At 34.1% G+C, this 22,863-nt stretch overlaps 3 protein-coding genes across 22 annotated transcripts; all 3 read left to right on the top strand.

Moving 5' to 3' along the window:
• Positions 1-8: 8 nt before the first annotated feature.
• Positions 9-13,785, top strand: LOC108557917 (inositol hexakisphosphate and diphosphoinositol-pentakisphosphate kinase 2). Of its 20 annotated transcripts, none has more exons than XM_017914651.1 (23): positions 9-216; positions 767-879; positions 2,800-2,997; positions 3,541-3,772; positions 3,829-3,983; positions 4,058-4,159; positions 4,661-4,851; positions 4,904-5,374; positions 5,436-5,521; positions 5,636-5,773; positions 6,777-7,011; positions 7,064-7,272; positions 7,330-7,556; positions 7,615-7,866; positions 7,924-8,169; positions 8,238-8,440; positions 8,503-8,684; positions 8,753-8,797; positions 10,443-11,588; positions 11,638-11,886; positions 12,131-12,257; positions 12,672-12,835; positions 12,889-13,785. In XM_017914651.1, exons 2-23 carry the CDS (start codon positions 802-804, stop codon positions 13,767-13,769), a joined length of 5,817 nt encoding a protein of 1,938 aa, XP_017770140.1. In that variant the 5' UTR covers positions 9-216; positions 767-801; the 3' UTR covers positions 13,770-13,785. The 20 variants fall into 20 exon arrangements, with proteins under 20 accessions (XP_017770140.1, XP_017770137.1, XP_017770131.1 ...); XM_017914648.1 differs by having other exon boundaries at positions 5,436-5,536; XM_017914642.1 differs by having other exon boundaries at positions 4,058-4,171; positions 5,436-5,536; positions 5,633-5,773.
• A 2,716-nt stretch (positions 13,786-16,501) lies between these two features.
• On the top strand, positions 16,502-21,853 carry LOC108557911. The gene is made up of 4 exons (XM_017914624.1): positions 16,502-16,559; positions 16,606-17,109; positions 20,640-20,833; positions 21,418-21,853. Exons 1-4 carry the CDS (start codon positions 16,502-16,504, stop codon positions 21,535-21,537), a joined length of 876 nt encoding a protein of 291 aa, XP_017770113.1. The 3' UTR covers positions 21,538-21,853.
• On the top strand, positions 20,284-21,427 carry LOC108557916. Its single transcript, XM_017914628.1, has 2 exons — positions 20,284-21,198; positions 21,261-21,427. Exons 1-2 carry the CDS (start codon positions 20,708-20,710, stop codon positions 21,373-21,375), a joined length of 606 nt encoding a protein of 201 aa, XP_017770117.1. The 5' UTR covers positions 20,284-20,707; the 3' UTR covers positions 21,376-21,427.
• Positions 21,854-22,863: the final 1,010 nt, after the last annotated feature.

The raw sequence follows: 22,863 nt of genomic DNA, 5'->3' as shown, positions 1-22,863 counted from the left end.
ATTTGTAAATCGGCAATAACAGGTAGTAATTTGATCACACTTTACGTTAAGAACGCTTATTTTACGTCAGTGGTAATAAGTGGTAACCAGGAAGTGAATTGACAAAGATAAAATATCGATTATTGGTGAAAGAGAAGGACATCAATCCAATCAATCGTACTTCATAGCATTTACCGGTGCGGTGGAAGGAATATTTTTAAGTGCAAGGCGTGCAAGGTGACTACTCTACATTATTTTTTTATAAATAAGATGCATAGTGTAGTAATTGTGTTGCCCCTGCTTCGCCTTGAATAGAGCCGAAAGTTTAGCAGTTTGGGTCATAATAAAATCAATACATGACCTGCTCAATGTTGTAATCACCTGCAGCAAAATCCCCTGCAGTGCAGTGCTTTAGTCTTTTTTGTAAATAATATTAAGTTGCAAGATTCAAGTTGAGCTTTGTATGCTGCACCATTTAAAATTATCCAAAGTCTGAAGATTCCCTCATTAGTATTGTCAATAATATTTACTCAAACTGTGTGCTTTTAAATGATAAAATCAACTGAACTTATGTAATAAGTAATTAACTATTTTCTAATGAATGTGTAGTGAGCTGTGGAAGTTTTTGTTTATATAGTAGCATTTTGGCCTTAGTTTCTTTCCATTTTTCACCTGGAATATCTTTTTAAAGTGTGTATCAATTATTACAATTTTTATGCAATTCAGCATTTATTTTTAACACTTGTCAAATTGTGACCTTTTAACCAAAACTGAAAATGTTTCTTAGGTTTAATTTTGAGACATTCGGAATGGTTACTGATCATGTCATATACAGAATTGGAACATGGATATCAAGGTTTACGTAAGGCCACTAGACCTACACAATTTTATATAGGAGGGGTGAGTTGATGTTTGTTTTGTTTTTCACTTGGACACCTACTTTTTTAATTTCATTTGTGTTTTTTCATTTCTGTTTCTCTTATTGATATTCAGCTTTTTGAATATTAAAGAAATGCCTGAAAACCATTGTGGGAAAATTCCTAGGATTACGGTTGAGGATTTTGACAACCCTAGCAATAGCACAACCTATTGGTCTGTGCACACGGTACCAATTGAAATCCATATAATAAATTTATATATACATAAAGATTTGTTACATGCATGGTGAAATATTAATCTTGGCATGAATTATTAATAATTTGCTAATAAGTGATTGAGCCAAAATATTAAAATGAACTGGGCTAAAAATACATTGTAATTACATCAAATGTGTGTCATATCAAGTGTGCAGCTTGTAAACACACCTTTTTGAAAATCACATTAAAAACCTATTTATCTAAATTGCTTAGTTTATCTGTTGCGCCTCAAATGCAGGCCATAATCAGTTGGTGCACAAAGGACTGTGGTTGACTATGATAGAACAACATACTAAAAAGTGACAAGTTTTACTTCAACCTTTGTTTTTTTATTATACTTTATTTATTTGAATATGTGATTATTTTTTATATTGTTCTTGTTGGTTTGTGCTCGCTGGAAGTTATACCATGGAATGGACTTGGTTGAAAGATTGGTGGAGACTTAAAAAGTGGAGGAAAAATAAGTTACGGAACGGGGGGTGCGAAGAAGTGTGCTATTGTGATGAGTGTTTAAAGCCAGTATGTAAACAATTTTCAAGATATTTTTCAAAATCGCTTTGTACATAAAGAGAGAAGGCCTATACTTATATTATCTTATCTCGAATGAAGCAATTTAGATACGTTCGTTTCCTCGTCCTCCTCCTACTTGTTGACACATGAAAATGTACAATGCTTGTTTGATTGTTTTTTATTTTAGGAGTACGAAAGAGTGTCAATATTTGCATATAATTTGAATACGTTGACCCACTTTGGGCATTTAAACGACTACGGTTTTATCACATCAGATAAAAAGATGTTGGCATTATATTATAAGAGCAAGACGTTCGGCGTGACTTAAGAAATATTTGATAGGATAATTAAATAATTAGTGAATGAGATCCATCAAATCGATACTGATGACCTTTTTCGTCGTCCAGATTAAAAAAACATCATCCGTGATTGTGTGTAGATGACTCGTGTGCGTGTGTTTGTGTTTATTAATCTATTTTTACGTAGTCGGAATTCTGTAGTTGAATATATATATATATAGATTTTCTGTGGTTATATTTAGTCTTGTTTTGCTCATATATCCTTTTTTAACAATTTTTTTCCTCGTTATTGTTCTCTTCTTGTATTCAGTAGAACCGCGAGTTTCCCTTTTGACTGACCATGTATTACTGTTCATCACCACCAGATCTGGATAGTTTTAACTACTGGGTAACATCACAATATTAATGCAATAATATATACACTAACTGTAATTGATAATAACGCCATTTACATTATAAATATTCTTGTTGCATTCACAAAACATGTACATTAAATTGCATTTTAGTACAATAATTTAAACCAATTTTTGTTACGAATGCATGATCCGAAATATAAATAGTTACTAATTTAATTGTTATTATCAAGTTTACGAACGTTTCCATTTAATTTCAAACGCTGTACTAAACCGTATGCTGACTTGTTTGTTTTTATTTTGCTGTGCTTTTTTTCAATTAATATTTGAATTACGTAATTTTTTAAGGAAGTGAAACAGTTTTGCGCGAGGAAACGTTGTATGTCGTTTTATAGAAAATCACAAAATAAAATCAGAACATTGTACATTTTTTTTTTTGCATTTGTTTAACTCATAACACCGTAGTCAGTACACGTTTATGATAAATTCGTTTATAAGTTCTATATCATTTCCATTTTACAGGGAGATTTAGAATTATGCGATCCAAGCGATACGAGTCTGAGCACTTCGGACATGGAGGACGGTGGAAAGCAAGTGGTTGTTGGTGTTTGCGCCATGGCTAAGAAGTCCCAGAGCAAACCCATGAAGGAGATATTGACGAGGCTGCAAGAGTTTGAATATATCAAAGTTATCGTTTTTGCAGAGGATGTTATTTTATCAGTGAGTATATCCCTAACAACCTTGTTTTTTTCTCCACTTTTATTCGAGTTTAGAAAATATATAATTTAGTTAAACAAATAATGAATGGTTGTAAGTATAAATATATATATTTGATATTGCTTCAATAACAAAAAAAAATGTCAAATATTAATCTCATATGAGACAAGACTAACCATTTTAGATTGTAACACTGAATTTATTTTAAAAATATTAAAAGAGAATTTTGTGAAATTGATTTGAAGTATGCTTTTCAGAACATTTTCAATTAAGATATTATTCATTCTCGTGTCTGTTAATGTATGAATATTATTTCTCAAAGTTGACTTAGTTGACTATTGAATTTGTAATACAATTTGAATAACAGTATTTGAAGTAGTTATACATTATTTATTTATTATAATTATGTAGATATTAGAAGCTTCTAGTATTTACAGACGTAATAATACTAATATTGGATAAAGGAAGATGCGTGGATTGAAGGACTAAAAAATATGATTTAAAAATTAAATTTTTAAATTTCTATTATATATGATCATTTTTTAGAAACCTGTTGAAGAGTGGCCAGTCTGTGATTGCTTGATTTCGTTCCATTCAAAAGGATTTCCTTTAGAGAAAGCCATCCAATATGCACAATTGCACAATCCGTACGTAATAAATAATCTGCATATGCAGTACGACATACAAGATCGGAGGAAGGTTTATTCGATACTGGAAGCGGAAGGTATCGAGATACCACGGTATGCCGTGTTGGATAGAGACAGTCCTGATCCAAAACGTTCGTATTGATATTTAATACTTGAAATAAAATATATATGAGTGTTATGTTTACAGATCATGAACTGGTCGAATCGGAAGATCACGTCGAAGTCAACGGTGTGGTATTTAACAAACCGTTCGTCGAAAAACCGGTGTCTGCTGAAGATCATAATATTTATATATATTATCCGACATCGGCAGGCGGAGGTAGTCAACGATTGTTCAGAAAGGTTGTGTATCATAAACTCGCAATTTGATATCGTAACGTTGTATATTACCTATAAGTTTTGTTTATTCATTTTAGATCGGTAGCCGAAGCAGTGTCTATTCGCCAGAGTCTAGGGTCCGTAAAACTGGAAGTTTTATATACGAAGATTTCATGCCCACGGATGGTACTGATGTAAAGGTAATGTTTAAGGTCCGTCAGATTTCGATTTTCTTTTCTTTGTATTAAATTTTGCTCTAGATTGTGGTCACTCTGAATCGAGGACTAAAGAGCTTCGCACCTGTTTGTTGCAACCGAGTTTGCGTAATATTCAGCTACAACAAATGTGTGAATAACATTATGCAATAATAACGCTTACGAATTACATGCTTCAATTATGCTTTCTACTTACTCCTTATTAAGTATTACGAAGTACGACCAAAATCTATCGAGTGATATTTAAAAACAAACAAAACAAAATATAAATTTGCACTGATTTCTTATATTGTTATGTAATCGCTTTATACAACCCAAAAAAAAAATTTAACGACTTTGAAAATATAAATTGCAAGATTCGTACCAATTTTTTACGAGGTGATGGTAAATAATTTGGTTATGGATTGAAACTAAATTATCATATTAGTCGTTATTTTTTTAAATTTGCTAGTTGCATTTTTATTTTAAATTATATCTAAATTTTAGGTTTATACAGTAGGTCCAGATTACGCTCATGCCGAGGCGCGTAAGTCTCCAGCACTTGATGGTAAAGTTGAGAGGGATAGAGAGGGCAAAGAGATTCGTTATCCTGTGATATTAAGTAATGCAGAGAAGTTGATATCTAGGAAAGTTTGTTTAGCCTTTAAACAGGCTGTGTGTGGTTTTGATTTGTTGAGGTATTAAGATCGCAAACGATATAATGGCATCAATTTAATCTTTTGTTTTCAGAGCTAACGGAAAGTCGTTTGTGTGTGATGTAAATGGTTTTAGTTTTGTGAAGAATTCAAACAAATATTACGATGATTGTGCTAGGATCTTAGGTAACATGATTCTACGTGAGTTGGCACCAACTCTACATATCCCCTGGTCAGTACCATTTCAATTAGACGATCCTCCTATTGTGCCGACCACCTTTGGCAAGATGATGGAGCTGAGGTGTGTGGTGGCGGTCATTCGACACGGCGATAGAACGCCTAAGCAGAAGATGAAGGTCGAAGTAAGACATCCAAAATTTTTCGAAATATTTGAAAAGTACGACGGATACAAGCATGGCCACGTGAAATTGAAGAGGCCTAAGCAGCTTCAAGAGATATTGGATATAGCCAGGTCCCTTCTTGCTGAAATTCAGCAGCATGAAGCTGATCCTGAGATAGAGGAGAAGCAAGGAAAGTTAGAGCAGCTGAAGAGCGTCTTAGAAATGTAACTGTTTAACATTTACTAATTGATATTGCAGTAGTTTTAACAGCTTGTTTCCTTTTAGGTACGGTCACTTTTCCGGTATTAATCGCAAAGTGCAAATGAAATATCAGCCCAAGGGTAGGCCTCGTGGTTCCAGTTCGGATGATGGTAAACCAAATCTTAGTACGAGTCGATTTTTATTTCTTTTAATCCATTCCTTTGTTTGTTTTGCTTTGATTGCCAACGCGACTGTTTGGGTGCATTTTGGTATGTTTTCAGTAGATCGTCCAGCAGAACCATCACTTGTTCTCATCCTGAAATGGGGCGGAGAGCTGACACCTGCCGGCCGCATACAAGCTGAAGAGTTAGGACGAATTTTTCGCTGCATGTATCCAGGCGGCCAAGGTAGACATCTTGCTGGTTCGTATTTGGCTTTTATTTTATTTTAGTTCTTATATTGCTACCTTTTTATTTTCTTACATATGTAACACTGCAACTAGATTATTTGTGATGACAGTAGTTACATGTTTAATGGATTGGTAATGAACCACAATAGATATTAGTATGTGTTACATGTAGTCATTCCAGAAACATTCTTATATACAAACATTCACAGAAGTTCCACCAAGATCTTACTCTATGTTTTAATTTTCAATGTTAAAAATATGAATTGCATATTGGAAGTTGTTTCAAAGTGTTAGTCACTTTATTAATTCATGATGTTTTCTTATATAATCGTTAATGAGTGCAGCATTGTGAACTAATGTTATTGTATATATGTTTGATTTTTAAATATTTATTGTGTTTACTTTTTATTTGCATCGCTGTTTATTATTTCCGATTAAACACAGCTAATGTTCATGCAACAATTGCTATATATAAAGCCAAGAATCCATCAGCTTTACTGTATGTTCCAATGATTAAATTATTTTAAGTACAAAGTGAGACAGCAGTATATATTCAGTGTGTATTTTATTGTTTCATGTATGTTATTAAATCCAATAGATCGGATTCTTCAACTTTTCAATGCCTACGGAACCTTTCTGAAAGTGCCTGCTTAATTGGGACACCGGTTAACCGGGATAGCCGCTTATTAGGGACAAATCCTAAAAACGGATACAAAACTAAGGAAATAACACAAATTTACTTCGCGTTTTCAGGACAATATGTACTAGTCCGGATGTATCCCGATTAAGCGGAATCGACTGTATTATATTTGTCACTTACCATTTTTCATTTTACAGTTCAATGGTAATTTTACGCAGAACTCTTCAAAAATTTCCAAAGGTTCCGTGGAACCCAAGTTGAAGAACCATGCAATAGATTATTATTTGACATAAAAAGAACATTAGTTTTTTTGGTGGATTCTTGTCTTAAACAAATATATATTTTGGAATTCGTAATGGTTGTGTTCGATTTATAGGCGAATATGCAGGTGCCCAGGGTTTGGGTTTGCTCCGCTTGCATTCAACTTTCAGACACGACTTGAAGATCTATGCCTCCGACGAAGGTCGAGTCCAGATGACAGCAGCTGCCTTTGCTAAAGGTCTTTTGGCACTCGAGGGTGAGTTAACTCCTATTCTAGTGCAAATGGTGAAGAGCGCTAACACCAACGGATTATTGGATAACGATTGTGATAGCAGCAAATATCAGAATATGTAAATATACAAATACATTTATTTGCGTCCGACTTAAAATCACATTGAACAGGTGTAAAGCACGACTTCACGAACTGATGCAATTGGATCGGGACTTCACGACCGAAGATCGTGAGAAGATCAATCCCGGACACTCGGTAAGCATTACGGATGCTTTAGACTTTGTCAAGAATCCGGTTCAGTGCTGTCGTAACGTGCATGAATTAATTAAATCGTTGATGGAGATTGTTAAGCAAAAGAAGGAAGACCCTAAGACAAAAGGTACTAATTTATTGGAAATTTATTCGAAAATTGAATAATAACAATTTTCAATTACAGATGCTATTTTGTACCATGGTGAAACTTGGGAGTTGATGGGCCGACGATGGGGTAAAATCGAGAAGGATTTTTATATGAAGAACAAAAATTTCGATATCAGCAAAATTCCTGATATCTATGATTGCATCAAATACGATTTGCAACACAACCAGCACACGCTGCAGTTCGAACAGGCCGAGGAGCTTTACATAAATGCCAAATATCTAGCGGACGTTGTTATTCCACAAGTACGAAGCAACGAAGATCGTCGAATTTTTTTTGAAATGAAATCATTTTTGTTTAAAGGAATACGGTCTGACTCCGCAAGAAAAGTTAACCATCGGCCAGGGGATTTGTACTCCGCTTTTGAAGAAGATTCGAGCTGATCTTCAAAGAAATATTGAAGAATCTGGTGAGGAGACGGTGAACAGATTAAATCCGCGCTATTCGCATGGCGTTTCGAGCCCAGGAAGACACGTAAGGACTCGTCTTTACTTTACCAGTGAAAGTCACATACATTCCTTGATTACCGTTTTAAGACACGGAGGTTTATTGGACGTAAGATTGATTTATTGAAGAAAAATGATTTTGTGTTATATAATTGATTATTTTTAGATTAAAAAAGATGAACAGTGGCGGAGAGCTATGGAATACGTTTCTATGGTGTCCGAGCTGAATTATATGTCGCAAATAGTAGTAATGCTGTATGAAGATCCTACGAAAGATCCATCTAGTGAAGACCGTTTCCACGTGGAGCTGCATTTCAGTCCAGGTGTTAATTGCTGCGTGCAGAAGAATCTTCCCCCGGGGCCAGGTTTTCGACCGCATTCAAGGAATGAGTCGGTTGCAAGCAAAACAGCTGTAAGTGAAATAATTTCATTCTAAACTTCATATAATGATTTTGTAAATAAATGTATCATTTGTTGTAGAGCACAAACACATCAGCCACGGCAACTCCCGAAGAAAACAAGAACCATTGTCCGCTGCGCATCGACGAAGAAAATCAAATTCCAGAGGAATCTAACGAATCCTCTAATATAGGCGAACATCCTTTGGATAATTCGCCTCCTGATACACCTGACTGCGATCAATTTTATAATAGGTATCCAACGAGTGAGCCTATTCCAATTGGGTATAGTTTACTAAAATGAAATCAATTAAGATCTTTATAATCTGATGGTTATTATTTATCAGGAGTTCACATACCGTCTGCGGACACGAGGCGACGCATCTGGCCAAGCAACTAAATGACGAGTTGGCATCGCAGTCTCAGAACACCGGAAGAACTTTCGGCGTTTCGCGCACCTTGAGCCCCGATCAGGAACCGCGCTCGAAGAGCTACGACTATAAATCGACGCAGAACGGAAAGTCCAAAGGTAATTGTTTTCTGCCAGAATCTAAATGGTCGGTATTTATTGTTAATTAATATTTAATTATTGATCAGCCGACCAATTACAATACCAAAGTTTGGACGCTGTCAACAAGAAAGGTATGAACAATCATTTATTCCGAAACTACAAGCAAAGTAATTTTCTTGAATTGGTTTTACGTGTTTGGCAATAACATGTTTTTTTTTAATTTACCATCACTCATATTATTGCCTGCGATGGTCTATGACAACGTGCTTTTGTGTATTACTTAGATCATACACACTCACATATCGTGTCCATCTTGGAATGACACCGGAAATGATTAGTTTAGGAAAACGGGAAATTGAAATTCTAAAGGGTATTTTTGAAACTTGAGTTTGTTTCGACTTTCAACTTGATTTTGTTTATGGTTATACTCTTTGGTTTTCACTATTTTTTTTGTGTAGTTTTGTCTACAAAGTTGCGCTTTGCCTGTGTTGTTATTTATTTTATTTCTAGTGAAACAGACTAGACGATTCGATGCATACAATCATGATGGTATACTTTATAGAAGAAATATCATGTAGAGCTTGGATTGTTTTTAGAATATGTTGCACTGACTGAAACCAGAAAGAAGGTGCATCGGTACTCTTGGAAATGTTGCTATGGTTTCTGCAGGGTCATTTTATTCCCTATCAGTAAAGCCACCCTGCAGGTGCTCTCATTTCTAGCTTTACATTTATTATTGCATGAGCAAAGTCAAGTTGTTTCTTTATCTCTCTGTTGAATATACAAGAAAACTCATCTGTTTGGTGGTTCCGTGCGATTGGTGGACTGCGAACATGTATATTTTTTTGCGGAGGTCTTTTAAACACTGGATCCAGTGTTTAACTTACCTCCGATCGATCCACCGTACCTTTTATGACCCTTCTAAATTTTTAATCATTCACCTGAACGCATCTCACTGAACAAAACTCTTCAATTAAACTGCTGTACATCCCTTATATCGAATATCGATATATTTTTTGTAAGCATGGTGGTTCTATACTCTCTTCATACACTCCTATCCTAGATTAATACTACTAATATTTTTATGAAGCTTATATTATTTGGTTTCGTGTGGATATTAACAGCTTGTCGCTGACAAACAAAATTATTTACATTTGATTTGAAAAAGTGTTAATTTAGAATCGAAATTTGTACAGGATGTTTAAGATCTTTCTCACCAATCCATTTTAATACAAAATGGCGCATCCTGTGTGGGTCAAAATTTATTGATTTCTCTCATGTTTATATTAGTTTTTTTTAAGAGCACCAATTTGAATTTGCAAATATAATTTTGTTGGTCAAATCAATTGCGCCATTCTCATAATAAAAAAGAAGTTAATTGCATGCGTTGCATGATATATTTGAATATGGTTGTCTTTCACACACAACTAGGTGATCACTAACAACACTAGTAACTCAAATCTGTCGAAGGGTGATTGGGATTAATTGTACTTTTTCTCTTTCTTTTTGTCTTCCCAAAATTACCCCTTGTAAATTGGTGGATATTAAACTGATGGTACTCCTTCACAACATGATCGAAAACAATTGGATTTAAACAACAAACAAACTTGCGCTTTTCTGCATGTTGATTAATGATCTCGTATTCACGTATCTTGCATTGCACACGCTCTAAATGTCATGTTTCTATATCTATCTCTTTTCTTTATGGTTTATATTACTATTTTTTTTGCATTATCATATTTTGTTGTTAACATTTTTTTATTTCTCGTACTAAAGAGGATTCACCTGATTATGATACAGATCTTTCGGTCACGCCTACAAACAAATCGGTTTCGCCACCCATCGCCATCCCCTTAAAACTATTAGACACTAATTTCACGCGGACAGTACAAAATTTTGTTTTCACACCAATTGCCAATGCAAAATTGGTCTCTCAGCATCCGGAGCTCAGTCCGATTTCGGGGAGTTTCGATTATGACGGTCGAAGCGAAATTGATTCTCCTCTCACATTAAGCAAACTAAAATCGCGATCTCCGACGAATGAGTGCCCAATGAGCGAGTTAAAGTTTGAGTTCGATCCTTGTAATAATTTTACCAAATTCGAAAGCGCAACTAATGAATTACCTTTAACGGAACTTAACTTGGCTCTTTTTACGTCGGAATTGGAAGGCGACGATAAGAACGTGGAGACGCCCAAATTAGCCAGGCAGTTGACAAATGATAGTCAAACAGATGATTTATCCTTGGAGGTTAATTGGGAGAGCGAAAACTCGGAATTAGATTCGGTCGGTAGGAAAAAAATAGTTGATACGAAAGGGGGTAGTCCGGTTAAGGATAGGAGTTGTTTTAAAGAGAAGTTCCCGCCGCAAAGGTCTTACTCGGATCCGAATATATTGGAGAGCGATAACAAAAAAACCAATCTCTTTCTCATAAAACGCCTGAACGAGGCCCTTATGGCTAGCGACGCTGAGGAGAGCTCCTACAATAAACAAATTTTGAGTCCTACAGAGGAACCTATTTACCCATTCAGTTTCTATCCTTTCGTGAAAAGATGCGGGGACGGCGATCCTATTCATAATCTCACACTGCATCAGCTTAGCTCCTGCTTCACGCGTTCACCATCCAACCTCCTATCTTTCTTCTCCTCCCATCCGACCACCACCCAAAGGTCGATGTCACAACCTACGTCCACTGTGTCCAATACAGAGAACACCGGGGGTACGGTGCCAAGACGCCATCGACACAGTATCGCCGGACAGATGAGCTATTTCAAGATGCTAGGGTTTGGATTCGGTGGACCTATAGCCTTCAAGAAGTTAGCAGGGGGAAGCACCAATTCTCTTTTCTCCACCGCCGTCATTTCCGGAAGTTCCAGTGCGCCAAATCTACGAGATATGATTCCAAGCACGGCAAGCGCCTCAGGTATAACTTATCGAGTCATCCCAATTCTCCAGTAAAACGTATTGTTCAGCAATCGAAGGTTTCGGTGGAGTACCGCCCATTAGACCGCTGGAGACGTTGCACAATGCGCTCTCCTTAAAGCAGCTGGACACATTCTTGGAGCATATGACCGGAGTCTCTCTCTTCAGGACGCCCTCATCTACTCCACCAAAATATCCTTCGACGCCGTTACCTACACCCACAACGGCCAATCACCAGAACGGAAATACCAACGGATCGACGCAGCACCCACCCCTCAGATTGCAATCTCCCAGTAGCAGTAAGTTATAAACCGCATGAACGCTAAACATATTCCAACTCAATTTTTGTAATTAGATGATATTAATGAGAATTTGCTGATTTTAACTGATAGCGAGGACGAGGTTGATAAGTATAACAATCCGCTCTTTGAGAATAACACAATGTCCAAACTACTGAACGGCTGAATACTGTTTTAATCTAATATTAATAATAATATATTATTTATGTTTCACACGTACTTAAATCGGATTAAAATTCGGTAGGTGTAGGTTGGAGCGGTCCGCCAAGTTTCATGTCCAGTAGTGGACCGTCGTCGCCAGGTCTTTCGGACCCCTATTCCACGTCGAAAGAGAGCAGCGAAATGTCCTCAAGTGTCGTCAGCGGTGACGGGTATATGATATAAAAAAAACATTTATCCAGCACGCATACCTCTAGAGACAGCTAAATCGGACATTGTTCTATAAATATACAAGCACTTTGTTTCTTTTATTTTCTTTGTTTGTTTAGTTCTTCTCTCCTTATTATTTATACGTAAACTCTGGTAATTCAAATTTTATATTGAATTACTAAGAAAAAAATATGCTTTTGTTTTGGATGGCCATTTGGTAGTTTTGCAATTTAGTTGATACGAATTATTTTCTTGTCTTCTAATTGATTTTACTTATTTTTTGTGGGCGTGGCAAGCGTTTGAATAGACGTTGCTTCTATTTTTCACAGCATGCATATATCTTCTCAGTATTTTGTTACGTGTGCTTTCTTTGGTTACTAAGGTATATGTTGTCTTAACTAACTCTTAATCTGCAGATTAATGGGGAACTTATCGCACATGTTCCCCACAGTCCCTGGGTTAGATCAGGACTTGGAGAATGTTGGCATTCTGCTAGATACGACCGATAAAGAAACAGGTCCTGGCTCTATGGAATTCTCCGAGTACTATGCCAGCTTGCAGCAACCATCAAATATTACAGGTATATCTCTAAATTACTTAATCATTGCTTATTAATTATGTGCATCATCTTAGGCCAGGGTGAAAGCGGCGAAGTGACTCCGGTGTCTTGTGGTTCCGAAGTTGAATTCAACACGAATGATGCAACGGCCGGATCTACGGCAGATTGCGATGTGACCGTCACCGAAGACATTGAATCTTCTCTGATCATGGGCGAGGACGAGGACTTTGATGGTATTCCGAAGGAAAACAATTATATCTGCAAGCAACAAAATCCAACGAAATTGGCATTGACGAACAATGCGAATTTCTTTTCAAATATCCTGACGTCACCCACCTCCGAGAAACTGGAGCACATCGAAAACAGTGATAGGATGCAGCAGAGTCCGAGCACGAGCAAACTTTGTAACAATAACGTGTCCAAGTATTTGGATAAGGATCTGAAGCCGAAAAAGAACAATGTGTACGATAAGTGCATGGGTGACAAATGGGGTGTGACCAAGGAGAAGTTCCTGGAAAATAGCAATGCGAATGTCACTAAGCCTAAGATGACTCCAGGAGCGCTGGTGGTGAGAGAAACTTACATCGAACCACCGAAGATCAACAGGGTTTCGAGAAGCTTCCATGGCAAAAGTAACACCTATTTGGACATCGGGGAAGCGCAGCGTAGGGCCAGCGATATTTCGATATCGAGTAAAGTGTTGAACTCTCAAGCTGAAGTGGCAAACAATGATTCGCGTAGGAACAGCAACGCCGAAAAGTCGCCAAGGAAGTTGGTGTCTCAAAAATCTCAACCTTGTGGTAGCATCGAGAAGAATCTAAGCAGAAAATCGTCCTTGGTCTCCATAGATGGAAGGAATCCTAGATTCAAGACAACTTTGGTCGACGAGGCTGAGCATGCCGCCTCCATGGGCATATCTAACTCGAGACAGCAGGATAATATGAATAAAGATTGATTGGGTAGTGAAAGACTTAATCGAATGGGCCTGTTATTTTTTGAAACATATTATTGATATCATCGAGAAAGAAATAAACGACATATTTAAATTTCATTTAAACTCTCTTTCTCTACCTTGAATTAACGACATCGAATATTTAGTTTTCTTTAAAATGAGGTAAATAGCAGGTAGGTAAACGGTTGGATCAACGTTAAATAGTAATAAATAATTTACGGCAACTTCCATATAAAATTAAATTACAGGGAAAGTAATTTCAATTTGCTATTTAGTGTAATTGTTTTGTTTTTATTAATGAGAGAGTCTTGTGACTGTAATTGTGAATATATTAGAGACGTTCTTAAAGACATTCTGGACATTTGTGGTCGATGGAATTTTGAAAATGGTCTAATATTAAATCATAATAGTTTCATTATGTATAAATATAATATTGCTATGGATTTTTGTGCAATTATGTGAAAGTACTGAAAAAAAATCTGTTATAATTTGCTTCTCCATACAAAAGATCATTGGTTGTCGAAAGGCAATTGTCTTGCATTCTATTGTCTTTTCATTCTATAATAGTTATTTTTGAAAATTGATAACAACAAAATTGATTGAATTAAGAAAGCTCTGCTCCTCTTTGACTCCCATGGTCAGGGTCTTGCCATCGGACAGTAAACCAGAAGTTGCATCACAAAACTTGCAAAGTGGATTAAATCAGATTGGCTCAAAGAATTAAAGTCAACTTAACGAAATCGATTCATGTCACCTTTACTATGTAATTCTAAAAACAAAGCATTCCGATCATATTAAAAAGGTCTTGGACTTTTTTAAACGACCTATAATATATTTTTATTATTATAAGAGAATTTGTTAAAATTTGATTTTAAAGTGTCTGTCGACAAGTTGATCGTCCCCGAGTTGTCGCGTATCTAATAATAACCACTTAATAAAAAATATCATCACTTATGTTAATTGCTAAAATATATTTCTCCAGCGATTTCAATCAAAAACATTGCGCACAGTCACCGACGAACCCTGGTATGTAAACAACAGTGTTATACCCAGTGATTTGCAAATAGAACCTGTTAAAAGTGTAATTACTAACTATAGTGAAAGATACCAAGGAAGACTACAATGACAGCCAAATAAACTACCGGAAAATCTATTAATAAATCCAACACAAACATACAAAGTGTAACATTCTAGACTTATCATATAAATTTAATTATTTTATGGTAGATAGTAAATAAAAATAGATCTTAAAAAAATATAAACAAGTTGTAAAATTGTTTAATAAAAAAAATGTTATGTTGCTGGATTGCCCATATCAACAATAACATACAAAATTTAGGTATCGATTGTATTTTTTTTTCAAGTGGGTCGATAAGTTTATTAGTGGAGCATCTCGTGAGAACACAAAAAATTACGAATTCAATTTGCAGAGACAGTTCTTCCGTAGATTTTATTCAATGGTTTCAAAAGGATTTCGAATCCAATCATATTGTTCTGTATTAATAAAATAAAAATATTGATCAAATTTCTTCTGAAGCATACTTAAATGTTGTTGTGCCAGATCCACAATTAATTGCTCGTTTTCAATCGCACTGATCGTTGGTCCTTTGATACATTTCTAAACATCCTTTTTGTAACTTTTCCTGCCAAAGTTCGAGTTTTTTTTTTGAACATCTATAATTTGTCGGAGCACGTCAATATATTTTCATTACGACCTTGCATTTTTTATTTAGTTCATTCAGATTGGCTATCCAGTAATCATTATAGAGGTGCTGATATAATTCGGTCTTATTTTGATCTAAAAGAAACTCATGTACCTCGTAGCTAAGCTCAAACAATCTAGCCAAAACTTTGCATCGGGACAGCCAACGAACTTCACTATAAAATAATAAGGATTTATATTCGGTTCCCATTTATGCACAGAGTATACCAAATATTCGCGAATAAAGCTCTCAATTTAATTATATTTATGATCTTATTTTGATCTAAAAGAAACTCATGTACCTCGTAGCTAAGCTCAAACAATCTAGCCAAAACTTTGCATCGGGACAGCCAACGAACTTCACTATAAAATAATAAGGATTTATATTCGGCTACCATTTATGCACAGAGTATACCAACATCGGTTGATTCGTCGATTTGAAGCGCAATTTTTTCAGCCAATATCAGTTTTCTAATCAGTGTTCCTAAAATATCGGTTGACATGTCGTGAACTCGTTTTTTAACAGTATTCATTGCCAAAGCATAAATCGAACAATTTTTTGACGTGCAATTAATTTTCCAACATGGTGATGTTTAAAAGCTTGGGAACCGTTGCTCTAATATTTATTAAGACTTTTACTAATATATATTGTATATAATATTAACAAAAACTTTTATTACTTAATGTTGGATTTCTCCATGAAGGAGAATATTAAGAACAGAGATAAATAATGTAGATTTAAATAATCAATTAGATGAACATTATCTAACGTAACGATTTAAGACAATTCGCAGAGAGCTTGAAATTACAGAGAAAGCAAATTGATTCGCAAATTGCAAGCATATATAAGGCGAGTGTGGGATATAAGAATGCACACTGGGCCACGATGATTGATTTCTTCAAGGTAAAACAAGTTAAAACAGAAGCAAAACAAATTGAGCTTCTGCAGACCTGTAAAAATATTCTTCACATTTGCGGTATTTGGCCAAGCAACGGCGTAAATTTCCTATTTCTATTAAGATTCGTCATTATAATGATCTTCTACAACGTAAATGTTGTGGGATCAGTCTGGCACTTGATCTACACCTTCTGTAAGTACAAATTGCACCATTGAATCGTGTTAATAAAGTTGTTTAGCTAAGGAGACTGTGAATTATTTGGAGATCGCCGACGATTTGTCCATCATCATCGCAATATTAAGCGTAATGTGCGTGTTGAGCTCGTACGTAGTGAAATTTGAAGATATGAAAGAGCTTCGTTTAGAAATGGGAAATTTCACTGTTTACGATAAACCCAAAGATGTCGAACAACTAAACGCCAAGCTGGACTTCTTTTCAAAGTTGTTCATGATATGGTTGTTCGGATCTTGCCTTTATCTTTGGATATTGCTGACATTTGAAAATTGCGAAGACGGCTCCATAGATATTTGCGGATTTCTCGTCGGAGTTTATTTACCTTTAGACATCTTCAGCTCTCCGTACAGGGAATTATACTTGGCCTTTCAATGTTACACATGTTACGGATGCACACTTACGGCCTTCTACGTTTCTTATTCTTTATTGGGAATGTGCTCGTTCATGAAGAATAGAGTCGACTATTTGATTGTCATGTTGAAGACGATCGCTACGATAGAAAGTCGATGTGAGCGCAGATCAAGAATACGAAAATCCGTCCTCTACCACTACAAAATAATCGAGTTGAGTATACTTTGTGAAAAGCATCCAATTTATTTAATATAACTTTTATACAATTAGATTATGGGAAAAATTTCATGAACTGTATACCATCATGTTTTTCATACATGTCGTAAATTCGCCGGTCACGATGAGTTTGGTTATTTATCAGATCTTGGAAGTATTAAAAACTAAAACTTTATTAAATAAAACTTGAAATTTTTATATTTTTTAGAATATGAGGTATTTCCATATCATTCACTTGAGTGCTTGGATCGTGGCGCTCGGAATGAACTGTATCTTCGGACAACAATTAATCGACTCGGTTGTTGTAACTGATGTTGCAAATATAATGTTTATTAAGTTTGTAATAATTGTAGAGCAACGAGCTTCTCTATGCATGTTATGATAGTATGCCTATCGATGGAGATTGTGAAACTCAAAAAGATCTGATGCTCATTATGATGCGATGCACCGTCCCATTGACTATACCTGTTGGAAAATTTGGAATCTTCGATCATTCTTCGTTTATTTTGGTAAAATCTCTCAGTTTATGCAAGAATATTCAGACGAATTTAATGGATTTTCTTTCAGGTCATACGTACTATCTATTCATACTTGACAATTATATCGCAAAGCAAATAATTTAAAACTCTTAAATATTTCGTACACGGATTTACTTAAACTAGAACTAGAATTGTTTAAATCAATTACGATTATTATTATAAAATAACTGTAGTATCGCTTGGCAAAATGTTACCCAGCTTTCTTAATTTGTCAATCAGTAGTTAGACACCACCAAAATATTTATATTTAGTGATTAAAGAATTTATTGGAACATCTAAAGAAAAATATTATTTCTTAATAATAGTAATAATAACATTTAATGTATCAAATTAAACACTCAACAAAATAACATAATAATAAAATTAAAACCAAGTTGATTTGCTGCAAAGGGCTACTGACCATAGGTATTTCTGCCCGATATCATTTCTTATTAATGCTATTTTGTAGATGATATATGGTAGTATATGGTAAAATATCGGGCAGATATCTATAAAAACTATGCACACTCACGATGAACCTCTCCAGAAAGACATCAATGCAAGGAAATCAACACAATTTTTATTCCATACGAGATAAAGTAGAGGTGATGAAGATGAAATTTTGTAGATGAACTAAAAGAATAGAATCGAATGTTTTTTAAATGACTCCAAACTACCCAATGTTCACATTGATGAACAGATTGTGAATAAAATTATTACGACATAAAAAATGTCTCCAAATTAATTTTAGAATGTTACAGATTATTGTGAATTTGATAAAAAAACTTACAATTTATTTAATACAATGTCATTTCCAAAAATTAATTGAAACATTTGAGAAATATTATAATGAACTTGATAGTTGATTAAATAACTGAGATAATAACAATTTAACACCAACCTACGATGACACTCTGCTTAAATTGATGAAGGATTAAAATTTTGAATGTATATTCAAAAGGAATATCAGCACCTGTTCACCATCGCCTTACAACATGTATTGCCTTTTGCTTCCACATATCCGTGCAAAAAGAGATTTTCCACAATGGTCAATATTAAAACAAAACAACGTAATCGACTCCAAGACTTTTCCATGCGAGTAGCATTGAATAACGCAATTGTGTTCAAAAACAGAAGACCAATTAAGTTTTGATTTTTTATTTATGAATTAATATTACATTTAAAAGGTTTTTGTTACTATAATATGCAAATAAATCCACTTTGTTTTTGTTTCATCATTATTTTTCTTATTACAATAATATTAATAATTTATTGGCCAGACAGTAAATATAAAAATATATATCCTATAAATAAATATAAATAATCTGATTTTTTTTATAAAAAAGAACGCCATGGACGTCCTCGATTACTTCAGATTAGAATAGTCCTGGATATTGATGAGTTATTGCTGTATAAGACATTAAATATATCAATAATTTAATCATCTTTAGCGTGTCTTGTACAAAAATCTGAAGTAAACCATTTTGAAAGTAATAGTTTTTATGAATATTATGTACAAACTATCTGTTGCACAAGTTCCAAGTTTATAAGATAATTTAAAAACAATGATGTTATTATTCTCAAGACTCTGTACATAATACAACTTTTAGAACAATTAGAAAATCTAAATATAAAAGATAAACAATAAATAAACCAAAATTGTTTTGACATCAATTTACATAACATAAGTCTGGCAATAGACATATTCATAAAAAAAGTTTATATATTGCATTGACTATAAAAATCTGTCTGAAAATATGATATACATTTAAGAAAAAAATTAAATAAAACTAATATTAAATATAAAAAATATTAAATTAATTTTATTATCAAAATATAACTAAATACAAATAATTTTAGTGTAATCCAAATTTAGTTAGTGAGACATTTCTGTTAATCAACTCTCACGACGTTATTTATATGATGAAATTTATTGGAATTTCCTCCTCCTGTTAACATAATTGATTCCATACACGTTTGTAATGTTGATAAAAACGTTACCAAGAGTATTTCACTCTAATTTATTAAATGCATCTTGAACACATTCAATCAATTAATCAATTATCGAAAACGTTTAAATCGATAGTGGTTGTGACTTAAATTGAATAATCCAACCATCAGTAGAACCGTGTTCTATTTTTTCTTTGTTCTGCGTGCACTGTAATAGCTGTTGCCATGTACCATGACGTTGTTCATTAGTCAATTGCTTCAATTTGACATCTCTTCTTTGTAAATTCACGTTATTTGGGTTAAACATTTTCATTTTAAAATTACAGCGGTGATTATTATATTTTTCTTAAAAAACTAATTTTTGATCTTCAGGTTCCAATATGAAATTATATGAAATTGATTTTCTTATGATTTACAATTTTTGTTTTGATTTTATTATTTTCCTTTTTTTATATATTTTGACCATACATTTTTAATTATATTTCCACAAAATGTTGTTAACATTTACTTTTTATTTATTTAAAGTAAATATAAAATTACCAGATTAGATCAGCATCAAATACGATTTAAAGCATTTTACCAGCAGCTTGAAATTACAGAGGAAACAAATTTATTCCCAATTAGTAGTATTAGTATTTTTTGTGTTTATACATTAATGAGAGAGTGCGCTCACTTTCATCGTCAGCAATCGTATGTATGTATATATATAAGAAGGTAAATGAAGGATTCAGAATGCACACTGATCCACGATGATTGATTGCTTTAAGTTAAAAGCGGTGGAAACCGATGCGAAGCAAATCGAGCTCCTGAGAACATGCAAAACTATTCTTCGCCTTTACGGTTTTTGGCCCAAGGGCGGCTCTAAAAATGTCTTCTTCATGTTGAGATTCATCTTCATCATAATCTGCTACAACACCAATGTTGTTGGATCAATCTGGCATTTAGTTCACGTAATGTGTAAGTATGAATGCATTATTGGATCGTGATTAATAACGTCAATTAGCTAAGGAAACTATTGATTATTTGGAAATCGCCGATGATCTGTCCATCATCATCTCAGTATTGAGCGTGATGTGCGTCTTCGCCGCGTACATGGGGAAATTCGACGAGCTGAAAGAGCTTCGCCAGGAAATGGGAAATTTCACGGTTTACGATAAACCCAAGGACATCGAGAAACTCGACGCCAAGTTGAACTACGTTTCAAAGATTTTTCTCGTCTGGTTTCTCGCTTCGTGTGCTTATCTTTGGACGTTGCTATTCCTTGAGACATGTGAGGACGGATCCATTGATATTTGCGGTTTTCTCATCGCCGTTTACCTACCTTTCGATATTTTCACCTCTCCATACAGGAAAATGTTCTTGACTTTTCAATGTTACACCTGCTTTGCTACCGTCTTAACAGCTTTCTACGTATCATATTCTGTGTTAGGAATGTGCTCATTCCTGAGGAATAGAGTTGACCATTTGATTGTTTTGCTAAAGACGATTCCTACGATAGAAACTCGATGCGAACGCAAATCTAGAATCAGAAAATGCGTACTCTATCATTACAAAATAATTGAGTTGAGTATACCTTCCGAAAGATATCCAATTAATTAAATATAACCTTTTTTGTTTTCATTAGATTGTGGGAAACATTTCATGGACTTTACACCATCATGTTTTTCATACACGTTGTTAATACGCCGGTCACAATGAGTTTGATCATTTATCAGATATTGCAGGTTTTTAAACACTGAATTTTTGTTTTCAAAATTTTCTCTTAATACTCGAAGTTTTAGAAAGTTAAGTTCGTGCCCATAATCCACTTGAGTGGTTGGTTCGTGGCGCTCGGAATGAATTGTATTTTCGGACAACAACTTATAGACTCGGTTTTGCTAATTAAACAATCTGTTTACTAAAAAATAACTATTATATAATTTTGTTATATTTCCAGAGCACCGATTTACTATATTCTATTTATGAAAGTATGCCTTTCGATGGGGATTGTGAGACTCAAAAGGATTTGATGCTCATTACGATACGATGCTTACTCCCAATGACTGTACCCGTGGGAAAGTTCGGAGTATTCGATCATTCCTCGTTTATTACGGTAACAAATTTACGTAAAAATAACATATGTTTATAGTAATTTCGTTTCAGGTCTTAAAAACTATTTACTCATATTTGACCATATTATCAAGCATTAAATAGTTTAACTCTTATTCTAATATATATTAATTAGGAGTATTAGGTTCTTCAAATAAAACGACAACTTTTTTTTAACAATGTATCGAATATATATTTTACAGATTGATATAATAGCATACACCAAAAAAACATCCACATAACTACTCTAAAGAAACAATTTAAAAAAAGACCAGAATGATATTCATTTCATTACTCTTTTTTTATTATTATTTTAATTTTCAAATACATTTCATTAATTTTTTTATTAAAATTTGTACTTTACAGTCTACAAATTGATGAATTAAGAACGCACGTTAATAAAACTAACGCAATAATATATATATATATATGCATTTAACAGATTATAATATTTTATTGTTTTGTTTAATTTTTTTTTCTCCCTTACCCGACAATCAGTGCACTTACTCGAACGACTGAAAGTCTCTGAAGCGATCATATTAAATTAATTACTTCCCAAAAGTAATTTATTGAAAAAATAATAAGAATTAAGACGAGATACAAAAATAAAAATAAGCTACATGTGAGCATATTATCATCATCATCATTGATTTTCATGTTTACATCATCATTACAATTACTTTTATATTATTACATCAGACTTTTTTTTTTATTATTACATACATAAAAATAAAAAAAATATATTTTTTTACTTGAGAAAAAAGGTAAAAACAAAAATTTCTACATGCTGCGTACTTGATTTTAACTAAACAAAAAACACCCCAACGACATTTTAATTTATAATTGGAAGGCGACAATTTCTTTAATCGAGAGATAAGAGCAAAAACGAAAACCGTCTTAATTTGACTGTTTCATTTCTGCCCTTTCTTTACACAGCGATTGATTACGTTAGCCTTGGGTTAGTTACGAAACGTATCAGCTTCATTAAAGTATTCTTGATTTATTACTAATATAGCGAGATCAGTAAGTAATATATGGATGGAGGGAATGAGGGAAGTTAAACGTATATGGATCGATTTTAGTATGTTCGATGGCAGTTAAAGGGGTGATGAGAAATGGAATCGAAAAGGAGTCATGAT

Source organism: Nicrophorus vespilloides, unplaced genomic scaffold, assembly GCF_001412225.1.
Source record: "Nicrophorus vespilloides isolate i.1.1-1 unplaced genomic scaffold, Nicve_v1.0, whole genome shotgun sequence".
Classification (NCBI taxonomy): Eukaryota; Metazoa; Arthropoda; class Insecta; order Coleoptera; family Silphidae; genus Nicrophorus; species Nicrophorus vespilloides.
This window is presented reverse-complemented; position numbering and strand designations above follow the sequence as displayed.